General features: G+C 42.8%; 1 protein-coding gene across 4 annotated transcripts in view; it reads left to right on the forward strand.

Moving 5' to 3' along the window:
* The window catches only part of dlg2 (discs, large homolog 2 (Drosophila)), a 239,252-nt gene that overhangs the window by 18,342 nt on the left and 201,968 nt on the right, over positions 1-18,942 (forward strand). For all 4 annotated transcript variants that reach the window (XM_061247616.1, XM_061247619.1, XM_061247617.1 and 1 more), the window contains exons 3-4: positions 9,448-9,593; positions 14,213-14,275. In XM_061247616.1, the coding sequence (XP_061103600.1) occupies positions 9,448-9,593; positions 14,213-14,275 (209 nt within the window). The remainder of the gene's footprint in view (positions 1-9,447; positions 9,594-14,212; positions 14,276-18,942) is intronic.

The raw sequence follows: 18,942 nt of genomic DNA on the forward strand, positions 1-18,942 counted from the left end.
CCCCTGCAATGCACAAACTGGCCCAACCCCCGGACCCCCCCCCCCCCCAAAATACGTGAAACATGACGCAGACATGTCTGCCGCTACACACTGCAGTGTATGGTGACGAGTCGTGGGCGGAGCCACCTTAAGTCTGCGCTGTGATTAAAGAGCAGAGGGGGCGTGATCCTCTCAGGTCACTCAGAGTGGACAGTTTTTTTGCAGGGAAAAAAAAATAATTCTTTGTTTATACTGTCATAAGGTTAATTCCCCACAGCCAAAGCCAATTTGAATGAAAATTATAAAGTATACTTCCTTGTGCTTCCTTGAATTTTGTTATTACTCCCCACTCTGTTTCGGCCTACTTTTTAGAATCTTGCGTGTAATTAAAAAAAAAAAAAAAAAAAAAAAAAAAAAAAGCATTTCAAACAGATGGGCAGATAATCCCAGTAGGCACTGCAAAGAACAAAGTAAATTGTTTTACAGTGTAAATTTTATGCAGAGCCATTTGCAGTTGCTATTCCCCCCATGAGCTTTGCAGTTGGAAGAAATTATGGCTACAGTGTTTGGCCCCCTCCAATGCCGCTGCTCGTGTGTTCCTGACGGATCGGAACCTCCCAGCAGAATGAGAGACCAGCCCAATCCTGACACTGGCCCATTAGCAGTACTGTCTTCACAGACACGAGAGTGCCCCTCACTTGCAAGCTTACATGCCTTAAACCCCAACCAACTGCCCCCCCCCTCCCACCAGCTGCCCAGGGAAGGGGGGTGGATTTAAGAGGAGGCCTGCGCCAGACACCCTCTTTGGCTCTAAAAACAATTCAGGAGTGGGGAAGATAAAGGGGGGTGGCCGGGCTTCAGCATCCCAAAGCTGGAAGAGCGTGGCGGTGCTAAGTACATTTGCAGACCCAGAGCTGAATTGGAAATCGGCCGTCCCGGGGCGCGAGGGTATTGTGTGAATCGGAGAGAGCAGGAGGCCTCGCCGGTGGATTAGGCTGCCTTGCTCAGATGCGGTTAGTGGAGGCATCTGGCTCTCCCATTCCACTCTGCTCCAAGGGACCGGCTGCTCTCCCCATTTTTCATGGAGACCAGGGAAGTTCTGCTTCAGTGTAAGTGCAAAAATTTATCTCTCTTTCCTTGTATTTTCCGTTTAAATTTTGAAGAGGTGGAGAAAGTCGTTTGTGGTACGATGTTGGTTTTCTGCGCAAGGTCCTGAAAGGGGGGAAAGAGGCAAAATTTCAATACGCGTTGCTAAAGCTGCGAATCCAGCACTTTTATTGTGCCGCCGAGAGTCTTGTGAGTCAGAGGATTTGCATAAATTGAGGTCTCTACATTCACACTTTCTCCCTCTCACTCTCTTTCTTTCTCTCTCTGTAAGGAGTTAATCTAAAAACGGATCGATCAAAGGTTGGAGCTGGTAGCTTCCCTCCAACTATGGGGAATAAATAAATAAATAACTTTGAAGCAAGCTCAACAGAGTCATCCATATCATCATGTGGGCAGGGCAGTGAGCTGATGTTTGTTAGCAGACCTTGTTATGAATACCAATGGCCTGTTGTCATTAACCTTCATTTAAATGTAAATCCAGCCTCTCTCTGGGGATATGGGACCCAGGTTTCCTGGAGCAGTAATGGATTGTGTACTCAGTTCCCATTGTTGGACGCTGAATAGTTTTTCTGTTGAACCACTGAGGCTTTTTCACTGAAAAAAGAAAGTAGGTGGTATCATTCAATGAGAAACCTACCCCAAACTGGTAATCATTTTGCACCCAATCGTTTGACAAGTTTATTCCTAATCACAGCTTCGGTGGAATCCTTCAATCTCTGCTAGCTTGTCTTGATTAATTAAATGTGTAAATGTCATTTTTATTAAAAAACAATATATATTCTAAAGTTAAAATGGCATACTATTGTGGTAATATATTTATTTTCATTGTACGATATAACTCTTTATATTGTCTCCCTTGATGCTTGATAGTGTTCATGGTTGAGAACAGCTTTGGATTTTGAGAAAAGGGTCATAAAAAGCCAAAGTGTACATACAGTAAATCCTCGAATTGTGTCCGGGATTCTTTTTTTAAATTATTATTATTTATTTTTTTTCAAGATATTTTTTTGGCCTTTTTTCAGCTTTATTGGACAGTATAGTATAGAGAGACAGGAAGGATGGAAGCGAGAGAGAGGGAAAGACGTGCGACAAATGTCAGACGGTCGGATTCGAACCGCTGACGTCGCGGCTCGCAATGAGCATGCAGTCAGTGCTCTACAGGCTGCGCCACCGAGACACCCTGTGTCCGGGATTCTATTTGAAGCCGGGCCTCGGGTAATAGCCGGGGGCGTGGTCAATTCGGACAAATAAAGGCCGGCCCCCAAATACAAGCCGGGGTAATATTGCCTACCTGTAGGGCTATCAGTCCATGAGCACTAGAAGACATTGTTTCGATTTAACTCAATGAAATAAAAGAGCTCTTCTTAATATTTTGAATTGTTGGTTGGTTTAATACTGTTGCCAATGAAAAGTCGTTGTCCTACACCATGGGTCTCCAACATGTTGCTCTCAAGCTACCAGTCGCTTGCCGCCCCCTTCTGAGTAGCTTGCCAAAGGCTGAAGCAGTATACATTTAAACACAATTGTTGCCGCAAGGCATTCCAGCCTACGAATTTAATAAAAAGTAAATCAGGCAAAATTAAAAATTTACTCAATTTAGGCTACTTGGCTACACAATAAGGTTTCCATGTCTTGTCTTGTCTTGTCCATGTATTTACAGCACAGCGCACTTTCAATGAATGAATGAAAGCGGCTGCCTTGGCTCGCAATAAATAGACGGGTGGAAATCCCGACACTCTTTCAACTACGTAAAACTTAACAGTGAACCATCAAATACCCCCCAGATTTCAGTGCCCATCAGTCCCAACATTTAGTAATAGAATCAAACAGTCCAAAAGTAAATTAAATTCCAAACCAAAGCGAAAATCTTTTGATAGCCTACCGGTATGCTGCTCCAAACGAAATGCATGTCTCACAATAAAACGCACTTTAGGGGAAAAAAAGATCCTTAACTTGCTGTTATCTACGCTAATTTGTTATTGTTCATGAAGGCGTGTCTGGCAAGTTGTTATTTTATGGATTCTGGACTTGCATGTGATTTATTGTGTTTGAGAATATTTGCAATAAACTAAGTCTGTTAAGACTGACACTATGACTTACCAAAGGGTGTTCCTGATTAGCCTACACTAATTGATTTCTGAACGGTTACAGGAAGTGTTGAACAGTGTTCGCCCACTTTAAGTGTAGCCTTTTACTTTATTTCTAAGAATAAAATTCTGCAACAGAAGCCTAATAAGAAATAAAGGCCTGCCTCGAATACAAGCCTGCCCCAAATGAAGGCCTGTGCTTTGTGCAGCCTAAGGTAATAAAAGACCCCGGCCACAATTTGAGGATTTACGGTAACATAATTATAACGCTAACACACTTAAATTTCGGTCTCAATGGTATGATTGTATCATGTATGCCCTTGACCTCATGCAAAAGGACTTTTGTCCATAGTGTCCCACAGCTTGCTGAGACCACATCCAGTGTTTTAAAAGATATGTCCTCCATCCTCTAAGATGGTTTTATGTAACCGTTGATTTACAGTCAATGTTGAGAGCGTAGCCAGCATTGCAGAAAGGAATGTGTACATACCTTTTACAATGACAGTTACTCCGTATCTGTCAAATAGTAGTGGCCACTCAACAAATTATTGGTATTAATGGTTGATTGGCATGTCACAAAGAAGCAGTATTTCTGGATATTGAATTCTGTCTTGTGCTCAGGAAATTTCTTGGAGACTGGCACTGTCCAGATGGATTTTTACCCTCTTATTTGCTTATTTGCTTATTGGCTCTTGATGAATTGCTCTTATTAAAAAGCCCTTGATGGAATATTATTAAGCTGCCCCAAACTGGCATGAGAGGAAAAACCTAATGAAAATGTATCCAAATATGCTGGTGGTTCTCAAAAGTTGTGATGTTTGAATTTCTGAAAACCTTCCTTTAAGATTGTTGTTGTTGTTGTTGTTGTTGTTAAAAAAAAAGATGTTCTGTTCTATACAGCCTACGTTTACCCTGTTGTCTTTTGTGCAAGCTGTAATTCTTTGTTTGATATGTCGCATTTCATTCCAAATGCAAATTCGATGTAGTAGGTACACGGTTGTTTTGTTCAAGGTGGGTCATACTACTACAGCTCATAGTTAAACATTTTCATCCCTTGTAAGGATAATCCCTGTCCCACTGTGGTAAAACTCTCAGGAAGGTGCATTCTTGAGTGAGCATCCACAAAAATGTGTTAGAGCGACCACTGCTTGATTGCACTGATCAGTCCACCAGCTGAGCTGCTCAGCCTTCATGTAGGGGGACTGGAGACCCTACCCACTGCCTTAGGAACACCAAGGGCCTCCCTGGGCCTTTACACGAGGAGACTGCACAGTGAGGCAGGGCATATCCTGCTTCTGAAGCTCTGCCTCCCTGTGCCATGCTATTCGAATACTATACGTGACTGTCAGGATACACCATAGAATACCGTTTATGATATGCCATACACCACAGTTGTTCATTTTGAATTCAGTGTTTTGTGGCTGTACATTGTTCTTCTCATAATTGCAGATCTGATTATCGTGTACCTAATTGCTTCCAGTTTGTTGTATTGAATTTTGCAGCTTCTCTCATTGTGTTGACACAAGTAAGAGGATGGCAGGCCTCCAGGTTGTTTTCCGGAAGAGTGTTGGTGGGCTGATGGTCATCAGTCATCCCTCTGGACCAAGCATAATAAATAAACCCTAGTGCCCCCCAGTACAGTAATGGACACCGTGCTTTAGGACTGCCAACCATTTTAGATGAGATGTTAATCTGGGGTCTTGGCTTAAGCACAGTTCTAGTTATTGCCACAGATCCCTTAGCAGTAGTTGAATTTCACAGAGTAGGGGGTTCTCTGCTGATGTGGCCAAAAGTCTAATCGTAATTGGCACATTTTGTCACCCCCATCTTAGTTAGCCATATTCTGCCTTCTCTAGCTTAGCTGATTAATTGAGAGCATTCTGGTGTGAAATGGCTTCTATGCATCTCCCATGATATGCAACATAAAGTCAATCTATTAACAATCTATTAATATTGCTGGAATTTATATTTAGGACCGTTATTCAGTGTTTTTTTTATTTTGGGTGATTGATTTATATTTGAATATAACCTATATATATAGATTTTAACTTCCTTATCTATTTGCGAATACTTGATTAGCATCAAGTATTACATTGGAACTGCAGTACACATACTGTATGTACTGTGCTATCTGCCAGTAGACATTAATTAGTGCTTTCTTTCAATGCCCTTTGTTTGCAGTAACTTGTGTATTTGGAAATTGTTATTATTGTTTTCTTTGTCAGTGTGACTTAAATTGCCTACATTTACTAATGTATTTACCCACCAATTGATTCTGTATCCATTTTCAGTACTGATTATTTAATGAAGCCTCTCACAGTAAATTTTAATCTTATTCATTAGCAAACCATATAGCCATTAAAATATTGACTGTTTGGTTTGCTGGTGGTTACCTGTGTTCTACAGCTCCTGTGCAGAGCTGTCTATTTGATCCATTGAATTGAATTGGGACAGGTATAGCATGAGCGCTGTACTCAAATTGATGGATTGATATTGAAAATTGATTAGACATAAGAAATATTTAATACAAAATATTTAAAGTAATTTACAAGTGCAATTACTAAATGATAACAAATGTATTTATAATGTAGGCCTGTTAGCTTATGTAAGCTTAGTTTTCTGAAAGCGACAATTGTACCTCATGCAATTAAGCAGGTAATGGTCTCTGGCTTTTGAGAGAATTGACACATTCCCTAATTCAAATTGACAGTTGTTTTAATAAACAGTTATATCCTCCCCCCCTCTAATTTAATGATTCAGGTAACATGTTTAATGTTAAGCATCTAGCAGTTTAGTTTATGAAATTAAGAGGCGCACTCACCCTTTGTCAGATTCACCAGCTTTTTAAATAAAATCTGCATATACACAATACATGGAAAATTTACCCTCTCTCTTTCTCATGTCTTTCTCCGTCTCCCTTCTTCCACTGCGCCGCAGTTGTGTTGGCATGCTGTGTTAATGTTGAAGCAGAAATGGACACGCTGGATTCAGGGCAGTTTGGTTGCCATACTGTGTTAATGTTGAAGCAGAAATGGACACGCTGGATTCAGGGCAGTTGTGTTGGCATGCTGTGTTGATGTTGAAGCAGAAATTGACAAACAGGATTCAGGGCAGTTGTGTTGGCATGCTGCGTTAATGTTGAAGCAGAAATGGACACACTGGATTCAGGGCAGTTGTGTTGGCATGCTGTGTTAATGTTGAAGCAGAAATGGACACACTGGATTCAGGGCAGTTGTGTTTGCATGCTGCGTTAATGTTGAAGCAGAAATGGACACGCTGGATTCAGGGCAGTTGTGTTGCCATGCGGTGTTAATGTTGAAGCAGAAATGGACACGCTGGATTCAGGGCAGTTGTGTTGGCATGCTGCGTTAATGTTGAAGCAGAAATGGACACGCTGGATTCAGGGCAGTTGTGTTGCCATGCTGTGTTAATGTTGAAGCAGAAATGGACACGCTGGATTCAGGGCAGTTGTGTTGGCATGCTGTGTTAATGTTGAAGCAGAAATGGACACTGGATTCAGGGCAGTTGTGTTGGCATGCTGCGTTAATGTTGAAGCAGAAATGGACACGCTGGATTCAGGGCAGTTGTGTTGCCATGCTGTGTTAATGTTGAAGCAGAAATGCACACGCTGGATTCAGGGCAGTTGTGTTGCCATGCTGTGTTAATGTTGAAGCAGAAATGGACACGCTGGATTCAGGGCAGTTGTGTTGCCATGCTGTGTTAATGTTGAAGCAGAAATGGACACGCTGGATTCAGGGCAGTTGTGTTGCCATGCTGTGTTAATGTTGAAGCAGAAATGGACACGCTGGATTCAGGGCAGTTGTGTTGCCATGCTGTGTTAATGTTGAAGCAGAAATGGACACGCTGGATTCAGGGCAGTTGTGTTGCCATGCGGTGTTAATGTTGAAGCAGAAATGGACACACTGGATTCAGGGCAGTTGTGTTGGCATGCTGTGTTAATGTTGAAGCAGAAATGGACACGCTGGATTCAGGGCAGTTGTGTTGGCATGCTGTGTTAATGTTGAAGCAGAAATGGACACACTGGATTCAGGGCAGTTGTGTTTGCATGCTGCGTTAATGTTGAAGCAGAAATGGACACGCTGGATTCAGGGCAGTTGTGTTGCCATGCGGTGTTAATGTTGAAGCAGAAATGGACACACTGGATTCAGGGCAGTTGTGTTGGCATGCTGCGTTAATGTTGAAGCAGAAATGCACACGCTGGATTCAGGGCAGTTGTGTTGCCATGCGGTGTTAATGTTGAAGCAGAAATGGACACGCTGGATTCAGGGCAGTTGTGTTGCCATGCTGCGTTAATGTTGAAGCAGAAATGGACACACTGGATTCAGGGCAGTTGTGTTGGCATGCTGTGTTAATGTTGAAGCAGAAATGCACACACTGGATTCAGGGCAGTTGTGTTGCCATGCTGTGTTAATGTTGAAGCAGAAATGGACACGCTGGATTCAGGGCAGTTGTGTTGCCATGCTGCGTTAATGTTGAAGCAGAAATGGACACACTGGATTCAGGGCAGTTGTGTTGGCATGCTGTGTTAATGTTGAAGCAGAAATGCACACACTGGATTCAGGGCAGTTGTGTTGCCATGCTGTGTTAATGTTGAAGCAGAAATGGACACGCTGGATTCAGGGCAGTTGTGTGGCATTCTTGGGAACATTAAAGAAATAATGTTTTCTCCATGGTTTTTTGGACCCTGCATTAAGTGCAGCTCAGGGGAATGTAAACCTCCCAGGTTTTGGACACTCTCTTAATAAATAAAGAGAAAATCATGAAAAATAATTCTGAAAGATGTGGCACAATTTGACCACAAAACAAGAGTAATGTTGAATGTAAAATGGTGCTATTTAGTTGTTGATTTAATGCCCACACATAGACACACACGCGCATGCATTTACCCACATTTGACTGAAGGGCTGGACGTTAAGTTCAGTTGTTCACATCTAGTGAGTAGTGAAATAATATTAACATGAATGTGTTCATGTTTTCAGTAGAGTCTATTGGATGCAGTTTATGAAAACCCTTAAAGGGTTAGCCCAACTTAGTTCTGAATTTCGCTGCCTCTAAAACAACTAAACTATCTTGTTTCTCAGTTTTTATTTATCTCATTAAAGACATACAAGTGTGAAGACTTCAGCTTTGTGAGCTGCTGGAAGGCGTATTTTCATCATTAATTAGCAAAGCTAATGTTCCTTCCATCTGGAGCCATTCCTAGAGCTAGCACCGCTAGCATGCAGCACATAGATATTTTCTAATATTTTTGTCCTGGACACACAGGGATGAAATAATAATCTGTTATATTAATCTTATTATCTAACTATGGATAAGATGGCCTAGAAAAAGATAATTATCTACTATGCCTTTCAGACCATTGCCCATAGCATCACAAGACTGAATATATGAATTGATTAAGTTTTTTTTTCAAGCAGCATTCCTACATTGCTGTAATATTTCCTTTGGCCTGTTATGGCAGGAGTAAAACAGACTCCTCACAGCACAAAAAGGCTATAGGAATTATTTAGTGTGTGGTGAGATAATATTGTGGTTCAGATGGGAGAATCTGTGGCAGAAGTTTCCTGAGGAAGGATGGAAACACTAACTTATCAGCAGTGAGTGTTCAATTAGGTCAGTACTAATTTTGTTTGAGCATGATGCATGTTTAGTCTTCTTGCTTTAGCTAATGGGGCAATCCTGCACCTGAGAGATGTTCTTGTTGTTGTTGGCCTTTGGTCATCCATGATGGATTATTGGCTTTCCTGGATCTTACTGATGCCTTTTACTCTGTTGTGCCACATCAGAACCATGTCTGCTTTTGAAATGTCTTTTGCACGCATTTAATAGAAACCTATAACAACATAGAGGTATGTACTACTGTATATCTAATGCTGATAGTGGTTGTGTTACATATTACCAGCCATATTGGCATATAAATTCACAGACCAGTGAGAAATTTGTTTTTTTTGCAACAATTCATGGATTTATGAAATTATTTATTTTGTTGATACTTAGTTTTACATGGCAACTCCTCAATTTGACTAATGGTACCACATGATACAAAGCCCATAGTTTATGCTCTGCACTGTACATGTTTGGTATGTGGCCAATCAAAGACTAATCCTAGGTTTTAATTTCTGGTATATGTTCCCTAACCCGCCCCCCCCCCCACAAAGAGACATTTGGCCCAGCTGTGTTTTTGAGGTTTTCTCTTGTATACAGCATTTTACTGCCCATTGCTTATTTCCGGGATGTTTTTCCCTCTTCACAGATATTCAGGAATTCTACGAGGTGACGCTCCTGAACACTCAGAAGAGCTGTGAGGAGAAGGTGGAGGAGGTGAACTCCATGGCGGACCAGTGGGAGCGGGCCAGCTCTCCGACCGTCATCCTGCAGCACCCCTGCCCCGGCCAGGAGGTCAGTCAGACTCCGCACTGGAATGATGAGTTTGTGTCATTGTTAAGCTTTTACAACCATGATAAAATGATCAGTCGGCTTACTTTTTTACATTTATTTTTTCTATCCCTGCCAGACAAGTGATGAGTTGGCTTACATCAGTAGGAGTTGTTATTTTGATGTCCAGAATGCAAATTGCATTGTGTTCATGCCGAATATTTGTTCTGTAATTTGTGCTGGAGCTTTGGTCAAAAGCTAAAGGCAACATCCCTAAATAGTGTTCATCTGTGTTCAAGTACAGACATAAGCCCTTTTGTTTTTCTTTAATATAAACTCACTGAAGCTATGTAACCTACAAACGAATATTGAATATCCACTAGTAGTGTAGGAGAGCAGGTGAGACAATTTTTGGATTGAAGCCTGCATTCCCTCAAGTTTATGTAGGCAGTCAATTGTGTTGTAAATCTCAATTTCCGACTGTAAATCACAGTAGTAGGTATTGGATATACAGTTGTACGTAATGTTATAATGTGAATGTAAATGACACGTTTTGTGGAAGTGAAGCTTTGCCTGATCCTACCCAGGCAGACATTTTGTTCAGTGAAGAAGAGCTGCCTGAAGCCTTTTCCAGTGATGTACCGGCACCCGACATTCCCCTTAAAGAAACTGAGCTGGGCACTGCACTGCCGCTGAATTTAAATGCTGCGGTTAGACAATTTTGCTTTACTGATGGTTGCCTGGGTGCTTTTGGTTTTGTCCTGTCAGAGATTCCTTATGCTTATGTCAGATATTGATTGCTTATGTTTAAATCCAGAAAACTGAATAATATGAAAAAGTGGTCATCATTGCCTAAACAGTTAGATACTTGTTGCGCTTGACAAGCTTTTTCTGGCTCTTTGCACCTTTGGTAAAGTTGCCACAAACTCCTTTCGTTGCATTGACGAGCGGGTAAACTGAAATCGGGCCGAAGCACTGGGCCCTGGGAAAAGCACTTCTTCTAGACACAGCTCCCCTCTGGAGTTGCCTGGAGTTTATTGACTTATGGGTCCTGCTTCATTTGGCTGGCGAGTGATTAAACGACCAAAAGACTGAGAAACAGAGTGAAAAGGAAGCCTGTTCCAATTGGTGTAAAGCACCGCCACTTTGTACCTTGTCTTGGAAAAAGGGGAAATAATTGAGGTGGCTTGGGACAGTTTGGTACATCCTGTTCACAAACTTTGTTGTCCTGAGCAGTAAACAGCTCATTCAATATATACCTTCGAAGAGACAATCAGGGTCTGAATGAAATGGATAAATCATCCCGCTTCAGTCTGCACAGTGCCTTCTCTGTGTTTTTACCTCAGGGCTGCCTTTCTAAATGATTTTGTAGGCATCTGTAAAGCAGGTCCGGCAGGGGAAAATTAAAGGGATATAGAGGGAGAGGAAGAGGGTGAGGGAGACGGACACAGATGCTTTGGTTTCCTGTCCTTCCACTAGGGGGAAACTAATTCTTTGAGGAAAGAAAAGCCATTGAGGATTAGAGAGGTATATTCCCCTCAGTCTGTTCATAGTGTGTGTTTTTTATTTTTTATTTTATAAAGGACCACTCTTTGTTTAACATGTGCTTTTTCTATATGAATTTTGTTTGTCCATCTTCATTTTTTCCCCATTTGTAAATTATAGTATTATATACTATTACACTCCATTATATTATACACTGTATGTACTATTATTATATTCTCATATGTAGAGCAGTAGTTGAGCCTGCACAGTCCCCAGATCTCAATCCGATGACGTTTGCAGCGTGAATGTGTGGCTGAAAGCCCTGCAGGATGCCATTGAGTCAGCATGGACTAAAATCCCTAAATAATGTTTCCAGCACCTTCTTACTTACGAATCCATGGTGTGAAGAACTCAGGCTGTTCTGGAGGCAACTACCTACCTGGTACTGTAAAGGTGTACCTAATAAAGAGGCTATTGAGGGTCTATGCATGTGATGTGTATACATTTTGGGACAATATATGTTCATCAAATGTTTTCAGTTTAGGTATGTATGTTTGCTCTATGGCTTTGGCTTTTGTCACAAATGGTAGGAGGTTCTACATTGTCCAAGCCAAGTTGTTATATAAATAAAATTACAAGACTCAACTTGGGAAAACAAAAAATGCTCAGAGATTTATTGTCAATTAACACATTTTATATGGGTGTCACAAATTATTGGCACCCTTGCTTCCGTACTTGCTGTGCACACTTCATTTGCATGGGTAACACCATCAAATCATCTTGTATAGTGTTTTCACTGATTGTTGAACATATTGTGGGGTGAGCTTTGACCACCCCACCATACAGAATCTTTCAACATCCTTCAGTCTGTGATTTTTGGGCTGCCCTCCGATTCAAACCACACATTTTCACTCTGGTTCAAGTTTCAGTTGGCCTTTGCAAAATAGTAATTATGTGGTCAGTTAACATTTCTTGGTTGATTTGAGATATTTTTGAGATCATTCTCTTTCTGAAAGATTCATTTGCTGGAGTTTATGATTCCATTGACCCGAGACCAGGGGATGCATAAAGATCCACCACCATATTTTACAGTAGGTATGATGTCCTTTTCAACATAAACATAGTACTTCTGATGCTAGGGTGCACAGCATACACCTACTTTCAATGAAGTTTCAACAGGGCTACCAGTAATTCTGACAATTTTTCTGTGCTGTTTTTTACAATTAAAGAATGTAGTTTCACATGTTTTTGGCGCATAATATATCACTCATTGCCTGTTTATTTTTAGCAGCCTTTTTTCAATCTTTTCCAGGGCTGCCGACTGCCTCGAATATAGCATAAATATAGAAGAAATAACCACTCTGCTTCTTGTCTGTAAGGTATTTATTTTACTTAATTTGCAGAGAGGCTGAAGAAACGCTGTTAGTTTCTGGCGATTTGTAGCGCACACTACAGGGACAGACTGGACCGTCAGACTGGAAACAACACAGGCCCACGTGCTCCTTTAGGGAATAATCCTGTTATCTGAGATTCAGTGTTTTCTGGTCCCATTTTGTTTTATCCTCGGGTGAAGGAAAGAGAAAGAGAAGAGAGAGTGTATGCCTGTGTGCACATAGCTGCAGCATTCCTATGCATGCCTGTATGGTTTTTTTGGTTGTGCGTGTTGACAATCAGCAGAAAGGACGGTGCAGGTTGAACATGGGCGGTTAAATTCGAAGAGTACCAGAGGATTAAAAGGGATTAATCCGTTCCCATGGGAAGGGAGGCCTGGAATGAGGTCACCCTCCTTCCTGTTTAACACCCTTCTTCTTGGCTATGAGGCTGCAAAGCGGCTCTCTCAGTGCTGCCCACTGTTAAAGTCACTGGATTAATGAGCGACAACAAAGCCCAGTTAATCACAAACCAAGCTTTTGTTTTTGACTGTTAAACTGTCAGGAAGACCTTTATGTGCACAAGTCTAAATAAACTATGTTTTATTTCATCTCTATCCGTTCTATTGAATGCCATTTTGACTGGATAAGTCATTTTTATTTTTCACATGATTGTGAAGTCTTTCAATTTGTGTTTAACACATTAAGATAATTCGTATTGTTCAATTGATCACATTTTATATTTTATTGGAAGTAAAATCCTTATTTGTATTGGGAGTTTTCTTTGTGTGTTCACTTTTACAGCGTATTGTCCAGATGTGTAGTTGTTGTGGAAGATATGTTTCAAACATTGACTGGATAGCGCTGTCGCACAGCTGTTTTGAGTAAGAGAGCTTGCTGTAATTATCTAATGTAGCGGAATTCACTGAGTAATTGCTGCTCACCATCCTCACCTACTCCATGACTGGAAATAAGCATTTATTCACCTTTTTTTCCCCCAGTTGCTCCATTTGGAGTTGTTAACAAACATGGGGCTTGATTCAGTAAACAAGCTTAATTCTACTGAAAATAGGTCAGTACAGTAAACACACTTTTGCCATAAAAGGCTTATGCATAAATTTGGTGCCCCAATTTGGAATAGCCAGTGGTTTGTAATCACAGCCGTGTTCATGCTGCAAACCCCACTGCTCATTTCTGAGAGTGTGTACATCCATGTTTCTCCTCTGAAACATGTAATGTCACCAGCTAAGCTTGCATAGTGTTGGTTCGGAGGAAAACCTTTCATTTGTGGCTTTGGCATGCAGTACACTGGCACCCGAATGACCAGCGGGGGTCGCTAGTTAGCAGTGAACTTGGATACGTAACCAACTGAACCCTTCCATACCTTGGGAGACGCAGTCACCTCTTGGGTGTCAACCTGTGGAGCTACCGGTCACGTTCGGCACCAGGTTTCGTCAGAGACTGTGAGGCTGATCTGTGGCGTGGTGCCTTAACCAAATGGGCAGCCCAATCAAGGCTGGATGAAAACGCAAGTCTCTTATTGTGCCAAACCAAGCAATATCAATAATCTCCCATGTCTTCCACGTTGGCCAACTGAATATTTTTCCAGAGTTCCCCCTAGAATAGGGAGTTTCTCCAGCTCGTGTTAAACATGCTACACGCACGGGGGACATATCCTGCATCTGAATATTGTGATGTAAATACAGGTGAGAAAACAGGCCTCAGCACCCCTCGATGTGCCATGCGTTTGCATGACAGGCCCTGACCGGCGTTTTCTCCCCCCCACAGTCGCGAGACCTGAGCAGCTCGGAGCAGAACGGGACGGAGCAGGTGGAGAACAGCCCCGCACAGGTGAGTGCACTCCGGGCTGTGTATGGCTGCAAGGGGGGCAGACGGGATTGTGGGAAATACAGGCGGCGTCTTGTCTCAACGGGATCATGGCATACTGCCATCAGTGACAGAACAAACCGGTCTTCAAAATTCAAAAACATGCCTTCTGGTTTTTCATAGTGGGTAAACAGAGTTTTCCATGTCACATTGGCTCATCTCGATAGTAATACTCTAAAAGTATTAACGTCTGATGCACAGGATGTGCTGCCATGCATTGTGAAAATGATGACTTGCTGCATGTAAAATTGATGCTGCAGAGTGCAGGTATTGCGGTTAGGCCATCGTCCGATAGTGCAGATGGAGGCTTTATGCGTCCATCTGGGAGCCGGCACTGTTAAAACCCCCGTTTGGACCGCTCCCTAGGAGAGATGCAGGAGAGAGTGCCGGGCAGTGATGGACCACACCTGTTTCTAAACAGGACAGATATTACTGAGGGAGCTGAAGCTAGAGGCAACAGTGGGAGCTCACATCTGCCATCTCTCCGTTTAGATCTAATTAACATGCGCGTATCGGCGACAGGGCGATCAGTGGTGTCAGGAGGGAGGTTGTTTAGCGTTTGCTGATTTTTCATCTGTATCATCCTTGGACAAAGTCCAGAGCTGGCCTGCAGAGTTCACTGGGTTTGGTAGAGAGCAGATACTGTATTTACAGTTCTTTGTACATAGAATATGTTGGTTGGGTGTAAATTTGAACTTGCTACAAGCATGCAAGCAAAGGCTTTTACTATGGCAGTAGACCAAGCTCCTATTCTGCACATGTGCACACCAGCTTAAAGAGAGTCAGCCTTCCCATCATCCTTTGGGCAGACATCAGAGATTTACTGTCAAACACGGTACAAAAGTGCTGTGGAAATAAGAGGCTTTTTGTGCAAATCATAATAGATACTACTTCATAGTGGAATACTGATCAGTAACTTGCATGCCTGACACTTTCTGATTTTTAAAAGTCATATCTATTTTAGGATTAGCACCTGAGCTTGCGCATGCAAATCCTCTTTGGTTATGGGCGCAGTTAACTATTACTGAACACTGCCATGAAAAGGTGCGTTTGTGTGTGTGAGAGAAAGATGGTGAGAGATGGCACGAGAGTGTCTGTTTGAGAATGTGAGTGTGTGTGCAGCAGATTAAAAAAATAAAAACCTATTTGGGCATACAGATAGCAGTGTGTAAGCATACGGAGGGATTGCAGAGGGGTGCTGTCCACAGCTTAGGGCCGTAATTGATGTTGCCGTAGAGGAATAAATTGGGTGAAGCAGAGGCACTGTGGACTGTGAATAGACCTGTGCTTTGACAGAGAGGGATGCAGTGTGCGTTTGGCTTTGATGGCTTTATGTAACGCAGGGCCTCTGAAGACATCTCCAGGTTTCCCCCCCCCCCCCCCCCCTCACTGCGTGGTGCTGGTACTAGCATTCATTTTCACGTCTCACCCACACAGCCACCTCGCTTCAGCTGCACCCCTTCCCTGCCTCCCTGACCACCCGCTGCAGTGTGGCGGAACCAGACTGTAAATATTTCAGGCACGCCGCAGATTTCCTCGCCTGCGTACTCCCTGTTCTCGTCGAAACCTTGGGGTTGTCTTGAGCTTGAATCCCGTGCACACACCAAAGGGAACAGACTTTTCAATGTAGCATTTAGGTATCCCTTTCCTAGTTAATCCCGTAACACAGCCCTGCCTGATTTATTTCATTAACAAATGTTGTTATTCGGGGTGGTTTATATAGCTCATATTTCAACCCGTTTCTCTTTTTATGCTCATATCTGTTGAAGCAGTTCACACTTGGTGCCTTACTTAAGGTATAACAGGTGTCTTGCCACGGAACAAAACCTTTAACCCTCAGGACACAAAGCTACAGTACTTACACTGTCAAATATTATGTTCAGAGAGGCAGCACTGAGCACAGCATTTGTTGAATTTTATGTGTAATGTATGCAGTAATCGATGCCAAGGATGAGGACGAATGGACTAGGAGATTTTGCATTGCATGTGGAAATATCCAGTTGTCTAAGAACACCCAGTACTTAAAGACTTTTAATTATTGATAGACCAATTGCACTAACATTATCACTATGGTGCTGTGATCACTATCGTAACACTAATATTTTCCTCTTGTTCTGTCTGGTGAGGCATGGTAGTTTAATGACTTAAACCACTCAAAGTGGATTGAATTCCTTAAAGGTACAACAGGTAAGTTTTTTGTGTAAATACATTGTTACAAGAATATTGTAAATCCCTTCCTATCATTTAAAAAGACATGCTGACTCGCCCTCTGCCTGTGTTTATAGTTATAGTTATAGAATGGGGAGGGATATACAGTGTTGTGATTTGAGGGTGTTTGTTGCTGCAATTCCTCTCGTGACCATTAGAAGTCCGACATTACCTTATTGTGCCTTTAAGTTCTGGGTTTGTGTGGGGATCCAAGCTTTGTTAGTGTAGGACTGCATCCCATGGAAAAGCTCTTTGACTGTACAGATGACTGCAGGATGCGTTGGGTGTCGGCTCGTGGGAGTATTGGCGGTGCCAAGTGTCGCCACTGATGATGGACTTCCTATGCGCAGATGACATGGTGGTGGAGAAGCAGCAGGTGGCGGCCTCCTGTCTCTAGGCTATGCCAGGACCTAGGCTATGATTCAGCTGTAGGAGGGAACCAGCTGTTAACTTAGGCAGGTGTGTGTGTGTGTGTGTGTGCGCGCGTGCTTGCGTGTCTGCCTGTGTACATGTATATTGAATATATGAATATATATGTGAATAGGTGTGTACGTATGTTTGTTGTGTGCGTGTGTTTGTGCATGTTTGTGGAGGTGGGTGTGGGATTTGGGAATAACATCGGTATTGGGCTTGCTTACTGGGCCCCGTAATGGAGGCACAGACCCTTGGAGTACTCAAGTCCAGACCTGTTGTGCTGTTGGATACTCTGGCGTGTAGATAAGTGGAAAGCCTAATTGGTCTGCATGAACTGTTCCTGTCATCATCATCATCCTGTGTTCATATAGCAGTATCAGCAGGTGAACACAGCGGAGTGTCCTTTGCCTCTACGCCCGCAGTACATACAAGAGGCTCTGCTCAAGGGCGTGGTGCCATTTCCCCTCCCTGAACATGGGAGGATTTGGTCGTGGGTCATGCAAGGTGAGGGTACCTGCTGGTGTCTCCAGAACATATTTTTAGGAGGCATGGCAGGGTGCTTGGTTTGGTTCGGAGTGAGAGGCAGCTGCCCATGGCCCAATAAAATTGGGACCCCACTCTTTCCCCTCTTCTGGTTTCACAAGAATAGAAGTGGAGAGAGAGTGGTTACGTCGTCTGTGGTTGATGAGGAGCTCAGCAAAGTAAATTAGATTTAATCGGCTTGTGAAGGAGGAAGAGACATCGTGGAACCAGAGTAAGATGATTATATCACCCCTTTAGACTCAACGGGTTTTGGAGACTTTAATCTTTAACTGTCCGGATTGGTGCAATAACGCCGATCGACTTCAAAACACACTTGATACACTTGATAATCCTGGGTAATATGCCTATATCCCTACCCACTTCATGACAAGGAATCTAGTTTTAGTTTGTTGTGTGGCAATGATGGTACTCTGTTTGTGCTAGACTCCCACTTCACTGCAGTCTCTCCAGAAATATTTTCACACTCCTTTCCTTACATGCCAGTCACACTTCCTTCTCGATTATTTTAGTGAGAACCAAACAGTATTTGGAAATCTTGAAAGTGGCGTTTTGACCAATCTGTTTGACGGTTCTGGTGTTTGTTATCTGAAGGTCGTGTGAAGGGCAACGCCAAACTGTCTGCCAACGAAGAGAAAATCAAGGCCTGTAAGCATCCCCTTCTCATCCAGTTTAATAAAGTCCAAAGCTCTCGTTTTGTGTAGATTCACTAATTATTGCCACTTGCGTCTTTAGGCAACAGGAACGGCAAAGGCGGTTAAAGCATTCTCGCTCTCTAATATGATCAGGAAAAGCTGCTTGGGGCTCCATCTGTTGAAAAGCTTACCCAGCCCGCTGGTCTCTGCGCAGAAGGTCTTGTGCAAGATGCCATGATACTGCGTGTCCACAAATGAGAGCCGTAATAAGAGTCCTGTTCTGTGAGGAGCTCCACCTGGGCGACCAGGCATCCTACAAGCAGCAGGTAAACCCAAGGTGTCGCCGAGAAGCTGAATGTGGCGTGACTGTAATGGCTGTTCTCCTCGCACGCGCTGCCTGATCCTTCTCCCGGACGATGAGGCAGTAAGACCTGTCGCACTGTCCATAGCCGTGCTTTCTCAGAAGCTTGTCTCAGTGGCCACGGTGACCGTGAAGCACACTTCACAAAATGGAAATCCTAATGCGTTTAAGTGGAGAGGCAGACTCTTTCTGAAGCTTAAAATGGTGAAATTTAAGTTGTTTTTTCGTATTAGCCTTAGTATTAGCATCCTAGCATGCTGCAGGCTTTACACAGTAGTTGTTATAGCCTGGTCTAGCCCCTTTCCCCTTGAGGTGTGCCTTGGTGTGTTAAGCACACTGACATGTTCAAAGGACCGATTTCATGACCTGTTTCTAGCAAACTCTGGGAAAAAAACCTTAAAATGAAGACGACTATTTTGTAAAAATGTAACAATTCAGTTACAGGAACCGTTTGTCTTTAATTTACTGTATAG

Source organism: Conger conger, chromosome 7 (genome assembly GCF_963514075.1).
Source record: "Conger conger chromosome 7, fConCon1.1, whole genome shotgun sequence".
Classification (NCBI taxonomy): domain Eukaryota; kingdom Metazoa; phylum Chordata; class Actinopteri; order Anguilliformes; family Congridae; genus Conger; species Conger conger.